We start from the raw sequence: 18,599 nt of genomic DNA, 5'->3' as shown, positions 1-18,599 counted from the left end.
TAATCTGAACTTTAATATGAATTTGTTTTCAATGGTTTTAAGTGACCAGCAACCTTTTAAATAGGTAATTTTTTAAACTTTATATACACATGTTATCACGTGATTAGTCAACTAAATGTTTTTTTTTTTTAAAGAAATCAACTTAACGTATTTTTTTTAGAAATCAACTAAATGTTTTTAACTTACAAATAAAAATTAAAAAAATTAAAAAAAAAAAAAATACACCTTCCCTTCCCCCATCAACCCCCGCTAGCTACCCACCTCCGCCCAACGCCAGGCCACCCGTCAACCCCACTGCTCCCCAGATCCCTCCCTTGCGCCGCCCATACTGTCGCCTTTCACCCTAAACCTCCATTCACCCACCTCGAAATAACCCCCTTCATCTCCCAAAAATCTTTAGTAACACCTCCACCTCTTAAACTACTAATCGCCCCTTCCCTAACCTTCGCAATCCCTATTTGCTAGGATTTCGAGGGTGAAGGAGGTGGAGATCGGGGTTTATGCGGGTGAGGGAGGTGTTTTTTGTAGGATTTTGGGAGTGGGCGACTGGACATGGTGGTTTTGGGCCGTGAAGGAGGACAATAAGAGAAGGGCGGCGCGGTGGAGATGGAGGACCCTAGGCTACGTGGAGGTACGGTGCTGAAGAGGTGGCTGGGCTACCGGGAAGGGGTTGTGGGTTTTTACTTTTTGGTTAATTAATTTTTTTTTTAATTTTTAAATTTTTTTTTTTTACCAATCACGTCATGACACGTGTCACGTGATTTGTTGTAACAAGTTTGATGGCCGGTTGGGATTGTTGAAAGCAAATTCATATTAAAGTTCAGATTATTAAAAAATAATTGAAAGTTGGGATTATTTTAGACGAATCGAGTAAAATTGGGATTATTCCCGTCAATTTTTCCTATAGAATTTTAACAAGCTATGGTCTACAACTTCAATAGTTGAGTTTAGCGTATGAAGATTAATAAACCCTCTACTTTGCTTTCAAACTTTCATGTACCAAGTAATCAATCACCAATGAAAAAACAAAATTTTTAATGCCAAAGGAAAAATCAAAATTTTAGCTAGTAAAACAGAAAATGTATTACAAGTACGGAGTAAGATTTTAGCTCGTAAATAATAAACGGAGACAGAAATCAATAGTAATATATATATAACCGTAAAAGGGAAGTGTATATATACTGGCTTGTAACATAAACGAAAACGAAGGAAAAAGTCCATTACAAATTGAAGAAAACGAAACCCTTCACTCTAACTAGTACGATACAAATAAAATAAACATCCTAGCTAGCTTAGTCTTATGTTTTCACCCTTCCTTTCATTAATGAGTCTCGATTTCACTTTCCTGTGCAAATTATAAAGCACGGTTCAATTTGTATTCAAATAAAGATGAGAGTAAAGATTCAATTAGGCAAAAGTAGCAAGACAATCACTACCTTAAGCATTGGTTGATGTAGTAATTAAATCTTCACTTAACCTTGCCCTTGGCATTAAACCCTTTATAATCTTTGATAGCATACTTTCTAATATTTTCCCGAACGAACTTTTCGTAAATGAATGCTGCCCCTCTGAATTGGGGTAACACCAGCCACACCACCAACAACAACTTCACCGTGTACCAAATTGGTATCCTGTAACAAGAGACGTACATACAATGGGTTATTATACTCTGTAACAACATTAATCGTCTCATTTATTTACTTAAACTATTTATTGTGATGGATACCAATACAACTATCACACAGTCTTATGTTGTGGTGCAACCATGGTACGTACAAGGTCGAAATCGGACACTTGCCACTTATCACTTATCGATACAGAATAATACATGATGTCTTACGATTCTATCAAAATATATACTTCCTCTATTTTTTTACACGTTTCTTTAGTTACGTTTACCAATGCACAAATTAAATTATTAAGGGGGTGTTTGGTTCAAATAATGGTATGGGTTTGGAATGAGGAATGAAACCTGGGTGGTATGGGGTTGGAACTTGATACTTGATTTCATATGTTTGGTTTTTATCTAAGAATGATAGTTTTTCTTCTAATTTTTAAACCTAAAGATATGGGTATGAGCCATACCACCTCCCCCCTTGGGTTTCAAAAACCCATACTTTAAGAATTTGAGGGATGGGTTTGAAAAATGAATTTTTAGAAACAAACACAAGGTATGAGTTTTGGTCATTCTAAATCCATACCTTATACCTAATATGCTTGAATCAAACACCCCCTAATATCTTTAATTGCCGCCGATAAGCAAAAATTATAAAAAGTTAATATTATGAAAATATACATTGTGATGAATCTAACAAGATCTCATTTAACTATATTTTTTCTTGCATAGAAATTTCAAAACATGGTCAAAGGGATTTGTGTGAATAGTGCTAAAGTCAAAACGTGTCAACTAATAAAAATTGGAGGTAGTATATAAAAGTGAGTGTTCGATCCTCCGGAACAACAATTGGGAGAGGATTGGAACTTAACCACTCAGTTTTGAGCCCAAATTCAGATTAGCACAAAGGGTGAATCAGGTTGAACAAAATATATATATAAGAGTTATTAATAGAATTTAATAGGTCATTTAAGTGCAAATTACTCCTTAAATGTTAAACAAAGTGATTAATTAACTTGGCTAACATTTTAATTAAATGTATGATCACAGGAAATGTAAACATACCATTCAAGTAAAGGCTCCAATACCATCTCAGTAAGGGTGAGAAAAGAGTACAAGATCCAATAAGCCAGCCATTGCTCATCATCTTCTTTTGATGGGCTCTCTATAGCCATCACTGACGCATACCTAGATATTTTACACCGAAAGCCGAAAAATAAGTACCTCATATAATGATTCAAATTAGCAACATGGATACGATTAATTCAAAACCACTTTTGTGTTTTTTTATTTAAATCGGGTAGGTAAGATGAATGACCCAATTAAAGCAAACCCGAGTTCATCATCTAGCCTTTGACTAGGTTTGGTGGGGATAAGGATGGTGACTTAAAGTTAGCGGTATCAAACTTGTGACCTTAAGCTGAAACCAACTGCATCGAACTCTTTTATTAGGTCTCTATTTTATTTTTTAAAAGAAAAACAAAAAAAAAAAAAAAAAAAAAAAAAAAGGCTTAGGAGACTCTGCTCTGAAGTCTGAAGCCCGAGAAATACAAGTTTATCATCACAGTAAACAAAAATACGTAACAAATTCATGAAATATCCATTTGAGAACGTAATGATTTGAAAATGACTAAAATTAGAAGAAGAAATTTTTTATTTTTTATTTTTTTTGTGGAAAGTTTTAACAGTAAGTTTATGGTGTTACACTGGAACTGTAACTATCCTAGTATCAATTTACACGTCAGAAAAAACATAATAAAAATAGGTTAAACACAAATAGAGCAAGAATGTGGACGACACATAGATTATAATCTTAGGAATAATGCTTAAAACTTGAGATCAAATCACTTCTATATATTATTTGATATTCATTATTCTTTCCAAAACAAAACAAAATGAACAAAAGAATGAATGAGAGTGAAATACTTACAAAGGGTACAGCAGCATTACCACTGGCCTGCATCAAATTAACATACCAAACAAATTAAGAAAAAACATTTATATATTTAATCAAACAACAAAAACCAAGTAGAAAAATTATCAAAATTGCAAGAAAAATAGAAAAAAAAAAAATACAGAATTACCCAAGAACAGAGTGAAGATGAGTAAGGAAAACCCAAAGTTTGCTCATGTTGTATTGCTTTGTTGTTTGAATTAAGAGTAGCAGAAACTATTTAAACAGACAAAGTGAAACTTTAAAAAGAAGTAAAAAGCAAAAGGTTTGAGAAGTCCAATGAAAAAACAAAGCAAGGATCTAAGTTAACTTGGAAATTAGGAATCCTAAATGAAGTTACAAGAAATAAGAAGAGAATAGCACGAATTTATATGCACATTTGTAAAGGAGAAGTCACGTGGCAGGTGGGTATCTGATTCTGCCTTCGACGTGTCTTACCAAGCATTGCACCGTCCTACTTATCAATTCAAGTTTTATTTATTTTTGTACTTTTTCATCCTTCTATCTCTTCTCGATTTCCCTAATCATTTTAATTATGTTAGATTGTAATTAAGAGTGTACCGGTTCATGAATCATGATCCACCGTTTGATGATAGATACTCCTCCGTCTCAGCTTACTAGTACGGAATATTATTTTGATTTTTTTAGTAGTCGTGAAAACTAATTTAATCATCTTTTATGCTAATGTATACTTTGTATTAGGCCTATACAAAACAATCCGAGAATTCAAAAATTCGATCCGCAATCGATCCGAATTTTAGAATATTCGATCTGAGTTTTCATTTCGAATCGGATATCCAATCAGAAAAATCTGATATTAGATACTATTTTAGATATTGATTTAAAAATTTTCGAACATCCGATATCCCAAAATATCAGATATCGATATTCGATATCCAAACCGATATCCGATAATTTAAAGGGTAAATATTAAAATTAAATATATTTTTTTAAAAAATAAATATTTCTAAAATAAGTTAATAATCAGACAAACACCCTACTCACTTTCAAATTTCAATCTCTCACTAAAGTAAAAACCCTAAATTCCTCCCCTTCTCTCTACGCTCACTCGCTCAGGCCGCCACCTCACCTTTCATAGCCACCGGCCGGATAATGGATATCAACCACTGATTCGTCCCCTAAATTCGAGATGCTCTGATTTTAGGGTTGTTTCTTGCGGCTTTGGCGGTTTGGTGATTGGTAGCGCCGATGCTGCACGATTGCTGTTGGTGGGCGACAATGGCGGTTTGAGGGTGCGACAGGTGACAATGCGATGGCGCTCTGTTGGGTTGGTGCGGTAGCTGTTCAGGCTACAATTGGTGTTAGTTGGTGCTCGGATTGGGTGGCTGAAGGTATGATTGGAGGCGAAGGTGGTCAGGTGTGTTCGAAAATGCAGAAGGTTGGAGGTGCGAGGGATTATGTAGGTGTTGTGGGGTACCGTGGCTGCTGTGATGAGGCTGGTGCGGCTACGCGGATTGTGTGTGTGAGCTGGACGGAGATGGAGGTTGACTGGTGGAGTCGAGGGTGTTTATTATGGTGGTTAGTTGAAGATGAAAGTAGGCAGGGGTTGTTGCGTATGGTGGAGGAGCAGGCAGCAGCTTGGTTTTGTTGGTGCTGCGGCTGGTGAATGGAGCAGGGGAACTATTGGTTGATTGGTGGTCGGTGGTTAGGAGTTATGGTGTGGAATCGGAGAGCTGTTACGATTGTTGTTTGCGAGTAAAAGCAGGGCAGCAGCTAGGTGGATGAGTGTGGCTTGGGCATTCAGAGATAGGCATAATCAATTTTGAGTTTCCAATAATATGGGATAATGGATATCCGAAATATCCCATCCGAATGATTTTAGATATCGGATATCGAATATCAGATATTTGAAATTTTTGGATCGGATTCGGATATCAAATTTAGATATCCGATCTATGAATAGGCCTACTTTGTATGTATGTGTATATCTTCAAAATATTCACTATTTTATGTATCTTCTTCATTTTTTTTAAATGCAATAATTGAACTTTTACGCTACTATTCATATAATCTACTTACCTAATTTTGATAATTATACTTATGGAACAATATAATCATCTGAAATGTTATTCAATCCATCTTAGTTTATACTTTATTAATATTAAAATTTTATATTTTTTATATATTAGTAATAAAAGATACAAATGATTGAAATACAAAAAACTATTGATAAATATGTAATGAAAATTGTTGCAATTATAAGAATACAGAGAATTTGGACTTTCTTAAAGCTGATCCTAGGTTGGCTAGGGCATCTGCTTGTGTGTATCGATCTCTGGGTATTTGTTTGATAGAAAAAGTGGTGAACTTGGTTGCTAGAGATTTGGCGAAGTCTAGGTATAAGATCATCTTGGAGTCTTTAGCTGCAAATTCATCGTTCATTTGGCTTGCTACCATGAGAGAGTCACATAACACTTGTAGATTAGAAGCTCCAAGATCCTTTGCTAGGTTCATTCCTGCAATCAAAGCCTCATACTCTGTTTCATTGTTAGTAGCTTTAAAATCATAACAGATAGATTATACCATCATTATGTCCCCTTGTGGCGACTTCAGCACTCCGCTTAGACTTGCACCTTGAAAATTTGATGACCCATCGACGTACAAGATCCAAGTTCCTGGGTTTGCGATCTGGGCGATCTGCTCCACTTCTTGGACTACCTGCTGCTAGACCTGGCAATCCTGACCCAGACCCGATGACCCGACCCGAATGACCCGACCCATGACCCGAAATCGACCCGAAAACAGTGACCCGAAATTGACCCGAAACCCGAAATCAACCCGACCCGACCCATACCCGACCCGAAGTGGAATTGACCCGACCTTGACCCGAAACCCGAAGTGACCCGACCCGAAACGACCCGACCCGAAATGACCCGACCCGAAGTTGACCCGAGACCCGAAATAACCCGACCCGAAGTTGACCCGAGACCCGAAGTGACCCGAGACCCGAAGTTGACCCGACCCGAAGTTGACCCGATACCCAAAGTGACCCGACCTTTAACTTGAATTAATTGACCCAAATAGACTCGAAACCCAAAGTGACCCTAACTAAAATTACCTTATACCTGAAATGACCAGAATCTATTTAAGCTAAAGACTTGACCTGAGCAAACCGAAATAGAAAATAACCGCAATTAAACTGACTTAATTTTTTTTTATTAATCTGTAATGTGTAACAGTGTAAGTAATTTACATATTTTGAGCATTACTTTTCTCGATTTCTTCGGCCTATTCTCTTTATAAGTTATTAAAAATTCGTAAAAAGATTGAAATTTAACGACTATTCTACGGAGTTTGTCCATAAAATTAAGAAAAAATTTACTAAAGCTTGAAATAAAAGTCACAATTCTCACCAGTCTAGAGAAAAAAATAGTACAATAATAATGCGTACATAACATAATGTTCAATACCAAATGAAATTACAAAATATTCTAAATAATTATACTCCAATATTCGACTCTTGAAATTGTTGACATTTAACACTTGGAGTCGCCGCCCAATCCACATAAGAACCAAAAAATCCATCATCCTCATTTGCTACATAAATATAAAAACAATAATATAAGCAAATACAGTAATACACTATAAATGCAAAAATAAAGAAACAAGAATGTACAACTCTGAAAAATGTAGGAACATGAATATACATATTTTAAAAAAATATAATAAAATACTTACTTTCAAAAGAGTACATCCAACTACGAGTTGTTATTAAAGCCTCCACATTTTCAGGAATTGATGAACTTTTCCATTTATTCAATACTCGACTCCCAATGCTGAAAGTTGATTCGGAAGCGACGGTTGTCAGGGGCACGGCCAAAATATCTCTAGCCAAATGAGAAAGGCCTTTATATCGATGCTCATTTTCTTTCCAAAAAGCTAATATGTCAAGCTCCGCTTTCCGATCTAGTTTAGGGTCCTCAAGGTAAACATCCAATATTGACCTCTCACCAAAAGAAGATGAGGCCTCTTTATCGTCATATTCCTGTATTCAACACAACGAGTCAACGACAAACCATAAAACACATCACCAAACAAAACAACATAAACTTAACTTATAATCTTAATAACAACTACTTAACTTATAACATAAACTTAACTTATAATCTTAATAACAACTACTTAACTTATAACATAAACTTAACTTATAATCTTAAAAAAAACCAGTAATTGACAGAAAAAAATAAAGTAAACACAAGAAAAACAGAAGGCAAATATGTAAAAAAAAAAGTCTAGTCAATAGATTAAGAATGAAAGATAATCAAAAGGATTATAATTGACAGAAAAAATAAAGTAAACACAAGAAAAACAGAAGGCAAACATGTAAAAAACAGTCTAATCAATAGATTAAGAATGAAGGATAATCAAAAGGATTATAATTGACAGATTAAATAAAGTAAACACAAGAAAAACAGAATCCAAATATGTAAAAAAAGTCTAATCAATAGATTAAGAATGAAGGATAATCAAAAGAATTAAAAAAACAGAAGAACAATTACAATTACCGCAAAATAGTCGAATTTTCGCTTGCGGTTTCCAGTTGAAGTGCTGCTTATGGAGGCTCTGGAATGTGAGGCATGTGCCATATCAGTGTTGTTGTTCAATGTTGATGATGTTCCAGTTTGGGCATATAGCTTATAAAATTTCTCCAACTTAAGATGGAGATCACTAACTCTCAAGGTAGCCTCAACATCTCCAAATATGTTTTCATAACAAAACTTTAGCACTGATAATTTGCAACGAGGATCAAGAATCATAGCAAACGCAAATAACATGCCATAATCATCTTGTTCTGAGTTAAACCAATACTTATCAAACTTGCTCTTCATTTCTATTGCCATTGTCCTCAAAACATCATCATCATCGTGCTCCAACTCTATCAAAAGCATGAGAATCTTCCAAACATTCCCAAAATAAAGATTTGAGGTAGGATACTCACTTCCCGAAAACATCTTAGTTATCTCATAAAAGGGTTCTAAAACATCTCGAATCTTCTCAAGAACATCCCACTCTTCAGAGGTAGGACACCATTTTTGAACTTCAGACATCTCCCTAAAAGCCTCACGATATAAGATAGCCCTATCAAGCATCATGTATGTAGAATTCCACCTCGTAGGAACATCAAGCCACAATGATTTTGTTTCTTTTATCTTAGCTAGACTTACACAAGATCGAAAAGTGTTTTTTCTTGTTTCAGAATATTTTACCTTCTTCACACAATGTCTTACTTTCTCAACTATATGTTCAATGACCTTAAGTCCATCTTTAACAATGAGATTTAATACATGTGCAGCACATCGTACATGAAAAAACTCACCATTATACAATAAAGCATCTCGTGCAAGTAGAGTTTCCTTCAAATAGTCTTGCATTCTATCATTACTAGAGGCATTGTCTAATGTGAAGCAAAAAATCTTATCATCAATACCCCAATCTTGAAGCATGGACAACACAGCAGAATACATGGTCTTTCTAGTGTGTGGTGAATCAATATGACTAAAGTTAAGCACTGTACTAATTAATTTCCAATTATCATCCACATAGTGAGCTGTCAGACACAAATATCCCTCTGTTTGACAAGAGGTCCACATATCACATGTTAATGAGATACGACTAGAGACTTTACTTAGAGTTTCCTTTAACTGGGCCTTCAAAGTTTTATGCATTTTTAAACAATCAGCTTTAGCAGTGTTCCTACAAATGAATTTTACATCATCACTTAAATATGCATGAATTTCTCTATTACCATCATGCTCAACCCAAGAGAAAGCATACCCATGTTTTATTATTGCTTTAGCTACCAGATTTCTGTACACAATTTGGTTAAAGATTTTACCTTTGTTTGAAGCGTTTCCTCCTTGGTTTTTCATATATTTCTCATATGCACTGCATTTTCTGAGATGTCTTTGCATATTTTGGGTTCCATAATGGGGGTCGGTTATGAAGGATGCTTTCTGGCAATGTTTGCAAATTGACCTCTGTTTCCCATCACTAGATTCCGTCTTGTCAAACGTGAGGAATTCCAGCCAAACTAGACTCCGTTTCTTTTCTACAGCTTGAAATCCAGATTCCATAGTGCTCACATTGTTGTTTTCAACTGTAAGTTCAGGATCACCGTCTTCTTCCTCTTGTGTACGAACATTGGCTCCTTCCTCTGGTGTACACTCATCCTCTGTACCCTCTGGTGAAATAATAGGCTCGTCATAAATAATATGATCATCCATTGCTGCAAAATAAGCAAGAATAATATCATTAGTTATTGTCAGATTAAGATAAGGTGTAGCATCTCTTATCCAATAATGTTCAAATATTTGAATCATAATTCTGAAACTAATATCCACACAGAATTTGAAATGTTGCAGTGGAGACAAAATAATAATATCTAAACCAATCAAAAAGGGAAAATCAACCTTCTGTTTTTATATACATTCAAATTAAGGCCATGTCAACACACTTATAAAAGATATTTGTTTGTTAGAATGCAGCTTGCTTGCAGTTTAGTTGTTTAATCAATCGAATGGACTCTTCCATTTGCATACCAAACCACATAATGGACAATTGAAATAAGCTCAAAACCCCATCAATCATTACATCAATTTCTATCTCATTAATCACTCTAAAACAGATCTAACACAAAAATAAGTTAACCCCAAAAAATAAAGCACAGATTTATATATAATAAACAAAATGCAATACAAATTAATATGATTCATTCTTATAAAACTCAATAAATTTAGAATAAGAGAGAAATACCGTCAGAATTTATCTAATGCATTAAGATTTATCCCATATTCCCATAGAAACCCCCAATTGAATTTTTTTTTTTTTAAAAAAACTAATTTGTTGTACGCCATTCCTACACATTCAGAAGAAAGCTCAAAAATCTCAGATTCCAATTCACATCTTCTAAATTACAGCAAACCTACAAGCTACAACCATAAAAAGCTGTCATCTCGCCTTTTTGGTGATCAGGAGCTAGGTGAGCACAGAGATACTTATGCTTTGCATAGTTAAACAAAGATAATGAAAGAATTGAAAGGATTTGATCATTAATCTCTAAATTAAAAGTAAAGCAGTCAACCTAAGCAGATAAACTATTTTCCGAATCATCAGAGATTAATTCAATATACATTATATCAGATCTAAGAAATAGAAGTAAATTACCTGAGATTCTGGGAATACGAAATCTTCTAGGCCACTTGAGTAAAAAACGCTTGAATGGAAAATGAGATTAAGTGTGTAGAGAATAGAGATTAGAGAAGAGTGAAGTCAGTGAACACAAAAGAGAGAGATTGGACTTCAATGGAGTAATGGATGGAATGAAAAATGAAAACGGCTGAGGAAGTGAGGAAGATTCTAGGGCTGTAGATTTTTTTTTTCTTTCTTATTGTTTTACTTTATTTTTGTTTTTTGTATTTTAGAATTTACTTAATTTCGTCACTTTACCAATTATCCTTTCACTCGTGGAAATTTGGAGGGAGTATTCCCGCTTATAATTTACCAATTATCCTCATAATGAAATACTTTTAGAGTTTTAGCCATTTGGGGGGGAAGAATTTCCCACAATTTTTAACCAAGTTAAATGTTTATTTTTGTTTCCCTCTTAAATTTTCACTTTTAAGTTGTAACTTTGTTAAAATTGAAAATTTGAAAATTTTTAATTGATCAACAGTGTGTTCGTAATCTTACATATGATTATCTGAATATGAGAATATTTCACTTAATTAATAATACCTTCGTTTTTTTTAGTTGACACGTTTTGACTTTATTCACACACTCCTCTTTGACCGTATTTTGTGTTTTATATGTAATGAAAAATATAGTATGTGGGATCTTGTAACATTCGTCACGATATTTATTTTCAAAATATCAACTTTTCATAATTTTTTATTATCGGTGATTAAGGATATAAATGGTTGAAGTTATGCATCAGCAAACATGACTAAAGAAACGTGTCAACTAAAAAGAAACAGAGGAAGTATCATATTATGTGCAACTGGCCAACTGTGCACCAATTACCCAACACTCAGTCATTATAAGTTTATAATTTAATAAATTTTTTCTTTTTATAAATATAAACATCAATATATAATGCACGATAAATCTTATATTCAATCAAAAAGTAATATTCATTTATTACATTAGTTTAGTTGTTTAATTGAGTAGTAGACTAGTAGATAGATACAAGCATAGTTGCATAACTGATAACTGCAATACTTCATAATTCATTAATTCATAATAGACTAATAGTGATGAGACATCCTATGAAGTAATTTAGACCGGAGAGTCGGAGACTGAGCTATTAAGTAGCCCGAAAAAGCTTTAATCTAATCTTATCAAGTTTGAATTTGAGATCAAATTACCTTGAACAGGAAAAACCTTGTTATGAGTTTCGTTTGAAAAAAATTGATTGGAATCGGATATGTTTACAATAATGTTGTTAATCAACTTTATAATTAAATTTTGTGTCGTTTTCCACCCTTATGTTTAAGTACTTGATCACATATATTATTATACATTAAAGCATGTAATTTTAAGAACTAATTACAATTGAGTTTAAGTTGACTTGAATTCCTAATTAACAATAAATTTTTTATCAAACGAAGCATGTTATAACCTATTTTTGATTGAATCGGTCACAAAAATAAAATTGAGTATATGTTGGCTGGTTTGACCTCCTAATTTGCAATTTAGCAGTAAATTTAATTTCAAACGAAGCATGTCATAACATATATCTGATCGAATCGGTTAAGAAAAGTTCACAACGCGAGTAAGTGTACTTGGTGTCCATCCACGCTACTACTCTTTAAGTCTTTATTAGAAAAAATATAGTCTTGTCACTCTTGTGTCATTGTGTGTACTTGTTGAAATCGCCACCACAATAAATATTTTAAGAATATTCAATTGGTAAAATTTTATAATGTAAATTACTGATAATTATAATAGGAAGTCCATTATTGATCAATTTCCTGCACTGGCATGCCTGCATACATGTATCAATGTATGTCCAGTTAAAATTAATGGAGCACTTAAAAAACATAGATTATATTATAGATTATTATAAGAATAATACAAAGAAATTATTACAACAGTGACAATGATAATAAGAGTATTAAAACTAAGGTCAATAAGAGAGTGAGGTATAACTCAATTAGTTAGAGCATCCCTCTTAGTTTCAGGAGATCCTGAAATTGATTCTCAATCTAAACACCAAAAAAAAAAAACGTCAATAAAAGTCTAACAATTACTATATTGGTATATTCCATGAAAAAAGTAGCCTTACTAAATAGTAAATAATAAATATAGTGAGTTTCTCGTCAAAAAATAAATAAATATATATACAGAGTTGAATTTAACCCAATGCATCGACCCGAATATGACCCGACCCGAAGTTGACCCGAATTTTGGACCCGAAAATTGACCCGACCCGAACTGACCCGACCCGAAAATTGACCCGACCCGAACTCACCCGACCCAAACTCGACCCGACCCGATCTCGACCCGAAGTGTTGACCCGATACCCGACCCGACCCGATTATCAGTCGACCCGAAATCAACCCGAAACCCGAAATGACCCGACCCGACCCGAACTTGACCCGATAACTTTTTGACCCGAAATTGACCCGACCTGAAATGACCCGACCCATACCCGACCCGAATGACCCATTTGCCAGGTCTACCTGCTGCTCTAGGTCAAGGCTGAAGTCAGCCACAAAGTCAGCCAGAGCCTGGGACTTGATAGCTGTTCTTGGTTCATACTTGACGTTGAATCCACTTAGTTCGATTACCCATTTGCTCATTCGACCTATCAATTTGGTTTGCGTAGCACAACCTTGATAGGGTAATTAGTTTTCACCACTATTGGGTGAGTTTCAAAGTAATGACACAGTTTCTTACAAGCTACTATTAGTCTTAACACCAGCTTTTCAAGTAATGAGTATCTGGTTTCAGCACTAAGAAGAGTTTTGCTAACATAATAAACAAGTAATTGCTGACTTTTAGCTTCCCTTGCCAAGACAACACTTACAGCTTGTGTGCTAACTGCAAGGTAAAGCTGTAAAGACTCTCCTTCAGTAGGTTTAGACAGTAAGGGATGTGTTATTAAATAGAGTTTAAGGTCCTGTAGGGCCTTTTAGTGGTCATCATTCTAATTGTAATACCCCGTATTTTTAAAACGTATTTTCTAATTAGTATTCTCTTAAAAAGGGTATTTTAGTAATTTATTTTACTATTTGAATTTTGGAGCCAAAATGATATTTGAATTTCGACGCCTAAAGTATTTTAAAACTTAATTATTATTTTTGGATTTTAGATAAGATTTATTATCCATTTATTTTATTTTAAAAATCGGATTATTTATGTATATTTCGAATATTTTAATTAAACAAAATTATATTTTATTATTTATTCAAAAGGGCCGAAAATTCCTAAATTATTAACTATGATTTTCGGATTTTTTATGTGTAGAAAATCTGATTTTCTTAGTTATTTTATTCAGTGAATAATTGGTATTTTCCTAATTAATTATTTTATACAAAATATATTATTTACGCAATCATTTTTAATTCTTAAAATCTAGCAAATATTTCCCTAAAACTATAAGTGGAGATCCGAAAATATGAGCATAGATATGCTCAATATTTTCGGCCACCATATGCTAATTTTGGGTTAATTATTTTGTTAGTTTTGTATTTTAACTATCTTCCTTAAATTCCTTATTTCCTTAATTCCTATTTTCCACATCACAAAGATTTGATCATCTTATTTTCCTACCTTTTATTTCTCTTGATTATTCCCCAAGTAATCTTCCTTGTCATATTATTTTTCATGACAACATACCTTCCATATTTTTGTTATACACAATCACCTTAATATCAAAAGTTTCCATATTTCTTTATTCACTTCTCCAAGTAATTTCCTTAATTTTTTTTTACCATAATTCTTCCCACATTCTCTTGCCATAATTCTTGCATGAGCTAGCCTATAAATATCCCTTCATACCTCTCATATTCTTCAGACCAAAACTCAATTCTCTTCTTCTCTCTTATTCTTCTTTTCCCTAAATCTTTTCATACTTTTCTTCTCCTCTTTTCGTACAATATTATCCCGTATACCTTTAAAGCCAGTTTTCGGGTACTTCTGGTCAGTTTTTGGGGTATTGGCGTTTCACAAAAGATTGTTCCTCTCAAAAAATCCTTGAGGTTAGGCTTAAGAATCACCCGATTCGGAGTTATATTGAAGGAGTCATGACCTCTGCAAGTTCTACCTATTCTTTCCTACGAAAATTCAATTCTCTTTAATCCTATTCCGTTATCTTTTTCATGGTTAGTTTTCTAAAATACAAATACCTATTTCAAAGCTATAAGTTTATATTAAAGTATTATTTTAAAAGAGTTTTATAGTCCATGCATATTATATTTGAGTTTATGTTGTGATAATCTTATGGTTATGTTATTTGCAAGGTTTATTCGTGATTGAACTTTGAAAGTGCGAAGTATTGATTGATATTCGAAATCAAGGTTCTTGAGGTTCTTTTTGTGTGGTTTTGCTAGCAAGGATCAAGGTACGTTTAGGTGACTAGATACCTTTGAAAGTGATTGGTTTGAATAACATGTTTTACATGATTTGATTGGTGATTGAATTAAATTGATTTGAATTATGATTTTGAAATAAATTATGTTTGAAGGTATTGATTTTAACAAAATTATTTTGAATGATTGATTTTTAAATCATGTTTTGAATGGTTTGGATTACTTATCGTGTTTAAAAAAAAAGGAATTGATTTAAAAGGTTTTAAATAAAGGTTTTTATGGAAGAGTTGTTGATTTTGAAAAGCTATTAATTAATATGAGATTTTATTCTCAAGTATCTATTTAAAAGGTTTTGATTTTCAAAGTATGTGGAATTATTAAAAAGGAATTTGAATTATATTGGAATTTACTGGATATTAAAAGGATTTTATTGAACCATTAAATTATTATTATTAAAGCTTTATAAGCATGTCGGTAATCCCACTATGCGGATTTGGTTTATTGATAAGGCCTTGGACTTTGTATGCCGGGTCTTTCCTCAAGAATAGCCTTGTAATATAAGGAGACTAGCTTGGGGAGTGTGCACACTTAGGTGAGGAATTGGATTAAAAGAAATTGGTTCTTAATAAAGGAATTGGTTTTATTAACTATTATTTTGAATATTAAATCATTGGAGTCAGTTTTGGAATAATGAGTTTGAAATTATTGGATTAATTATTGGAATTGATTTTAAAAACATGTTTGCAAATAAATTGAGTTTACATTATCTTGGACTTATCGTATAGTTAGCTAATCCGTATTTCCTATTTGTTTTGGTTTGCCCTGTTTACCATAATGGTAAGCAGTGTTGACTATTTTCAGGTGGAGTCATGAATGAGCATATGGGAGTCCAGGGATTTGCTTCACCTAGTTTAGGAATGTTGGTCTCGTCTTTATTTTGAGTACTCATAACAACGTTATTATTTTTATAAGTATTAATAAAAGAAAGAGTATTGATGTTTTCGCTGCAAAGTATTGGTTTATTTAGTAAGTTTGATAGCCTTGCGTAATCACGCGGCGGTAGTACGCCCAAGTTTATCTCTACGGTATAATTATACGTATTATACTTGTTTTGGGTGTTTTTGTCCCTCGAGAGAGTTACAGCTCGAAGACTGGTCTGGAGCGGCCTGTACCTGCAAGACAAACGGAGACATCGGTTGGTAGGTGCTCCGCCTCCGACGATCAAGTTAGTAACTTGAAAGGAGAGAAAAAGGTGCGGAAATTTAGGTGGGGATCTGCTAGGATTTCTAGCTCAGTTGTCTCTATCGAAGGGACAGTTTGTAATAAGTGAAAAAACGTGCCCTCCAAAAGAGGGGAATCTCCCTATTTATAGGGTCCTTGGGAATTGTGCCCCTGATTAGGTCACAGAACCCTAATCAGTGGTGGGCTGCGCCGCATTGCGGCTTTCTCGGGATTTAGGCCGGAAGGCCGTCATTTCCCCAAATATCTGGGATGACACGTGTCAAGCTGGGATAGGTCCACTTTGGACCATCCTTGGGCTGACACGTGTCGCCCTTTGATTGGGCCACATGGCGGGGTAAAATTACCCTAAACATTTGCCCCTCACAGATGTGACGTAGCACGCCACGTGGCATCTGTGACACGTGTCGCTCATTGAATGGTGGTAATTTTACCGCCAAAATTTTACTGTTCACCTTCTGGGTAAATTACAGGAATAACCCTTCATTTACCCTCTTTATATAGCCGTTTACCCTCATATTTTTGTACGTTTCACAAAAATTTTCAGAGTAAACTTAGAGAGAATCTTGAAAGAGAGAGCAGAAGTCACCCGTCTGAGTCAAGCGCAAGTTTAAGAAAACTCAGCCTCTTCAACACAGGCGGACCCGTCTACCTTCAGATCTCAAATCTAAAGGTACCGTCTCTGACTCTCTCAGCTCCTTTTTCATTTTACCGCTTGTATATATTCCTTGAAATAAATGGATTCATCACCAACACACACGGCACAACCTAGGGTAGAATCCAGCCGTTCACCAGGGACGGCTGAGTCTAGGACTGGTAGTGCCGTCTCAGGGTGTTGGGACCACCCTCATGCTTGGATTCCGAGCATTTGTGCGTCTGTGCAGGGCACAATGGCTCGGAAAATGCAGACTGCACAAGACCCTGATTACAGAAGCGAAGGCTCAGGCGGCCAAACACCTGAGGGAGAGACGTCTGGTTCTGAACACCAGACGGCTCCGGAGAGATCCCCTCCGCGTGGCCCGCCAACTCCTCCTGACTCGTTTTTGGACGAGTGCGACCAAGGCGGTGAGGAGGCCGCCTCAGCTTCCCTTTCCCAATCTGGGGAGGAGACGGGAAGCGGACTTGACGTCTCTTCCTCAGAGAGCAGTGACGATCTTCCTCCGCTTGAGGATAGTGAGGAAGAAGAAAGGAAGAAATGGAAGGAGAAGGACGATCCCTTCAGAATCCACGTCTCTATGAAAGACATAGACCTCATGGAAAAAGGTCTTAAAAACTTTTTGAAGATGCACCCAATGGGAGACGGGTGGAAAATAAGGGTGCCTCCCCCAGACGGTACCGTTTCCTGGGAAGACGAAGAACGAAACGCTAACGGCTACTTCGGCTGTTATGAGGCGGCGTTCAAGGCAGGACTTCGCTTCCCCCTTCACGAGGCGGTGAAGGCAATTTTGAGAGGTTATGGCCTCGGAGTCTGGCAACTTACCCCCAACTCTTCGGCAAATATTCTGGGGTATGTTGCCGCCTGTGAATTCCAAGGAATTCACCCCGGCTGGGAAGCCTTTGCTAAGATGCATTATCTTAGTCGCAACCCAGGCGGGTGCAGAGCGTGGTATACTCCAACCACGTTCCCTCAATACATGATGACCTTGGACAAGGTCTCAAAATTTGACGGCTGGAAGCACAGATTCTATCTGCTGACGGCTCCCACCAGGCGGGAAACTTCGAGCTCCACCAGTATAATAAGAAGCCCGACCTTCTGGGTCGGAAATGTTGTCTTCCCCGGATCCCGGATGAGGACTTCGACAAAATAATTGAGGCTGACTTCTTCGGCCTCACAGACGCTACACTGTCAACCGGGGAGACAATAAAAGTCCCTAAGAATTGGATCCCTAAGAGCGCCTGGCTCAGGGATGAATGCTTTCTAGCCGCCTGTGGGCTAGGGCACATGTTCACCAGACGTACGCGCCTGAATACTTTCCGTCTGTACTACTTTTGTGTCGGAAATGTTTTTGATGTTGTACTAATTGATTACCCTTTTTGTTTTTGCAGAAGAAGCTTTGAACATGTTGTCAGACGAGAAGACCCCCAAACGGTCCTCTGCGCAAATCCGCCGTGACTTGGCGGAGGCCCAGGCGCGAGAGCTTAAGGCCAAGGTAAACGCCTGACCATTTTTGTGAGTTTACTTTCAAAGTTTTCTTCCTTCGACTGCTAACATTAACTTGTTTTATTTTTTCAGGGAGGA

The 18,599-nt window shown here is 35.6% G+C and overlaps 1 protein-coding gene across 1 annotated transcript; it reads right to left on the bottom strand.

Annotated features, from left to right (window-relative positions):
- Nucleotides 1–1,136: 1,136 nt before the first annotated feature.
- LOC145568635 (HVA22-like protein e) lies at nt 1,137–3,892 on the bottom strand. The gene is made up of 5 exons (XM_081628063.1): nt 3,700–3,892; nt 3,546–3,572; nt 2,681–2,803; nt 1,437–1,631; nt 1,137–1,345 (listed from the first exon to the last, which is right to left on the bottom strand). The coding sequence occupies exons 1-4, from the start codon at nt 3,744–3,746 to the stop codon at nt 1,469–1,471; spliced, it is 360 nt and encodes a 119-aa protein (XP_081484189.1). The 5' UTR covers nt 3,747–3,892; the 3' UTR covers nt 1,137–1,345; nt 1,437–1,468.
- Nucleotides 3,893–18,599: the final 14,707 nt, after the last annotated feature.

Source organism: Chenopodium album, chromosome 11, assembly GCF_948465745.1.
Source record: "Chenopodium album chromosome 11, dcCheAlbu1.1, whole genome shotgun sequence".
NCBI lineage: Eukaryota > Viridiplantae > Streptophyta > Magnoliopsida > Caryophyllales > Amaranthaceae > Chenopodium > Chenopodium album.
Note: the sequence above shows the minus strand (reverse complement) of the source record. Positions and strands in the feature narration are given on the sequence as shown.

Bases quoted from the DNA above. Each gene is read 5' to 3' on its own strand.
- LOC145568635 (XM_081628063.1), bottom strand. From the start codon at position 3,746: ATGAGCAAACTTTGGGTTTTCCTTACTCATCTTCACTCTGTTCTTGG. The intron at 3,573-3,699 runs GTAATTCTGTAT...AATTTGATGCAG, and splicing joins CATCTTCACTCTGTTCTTGG to GCCAGTGGTAATGCTGCTGT. The intron at 2,804-3,545 runs GTAAGTATTTCA...TAAAATATCTAG, and splicing joins GTAATGCTGCTGTACCCTTT to GTATGCGTCAGTGATGGCTA.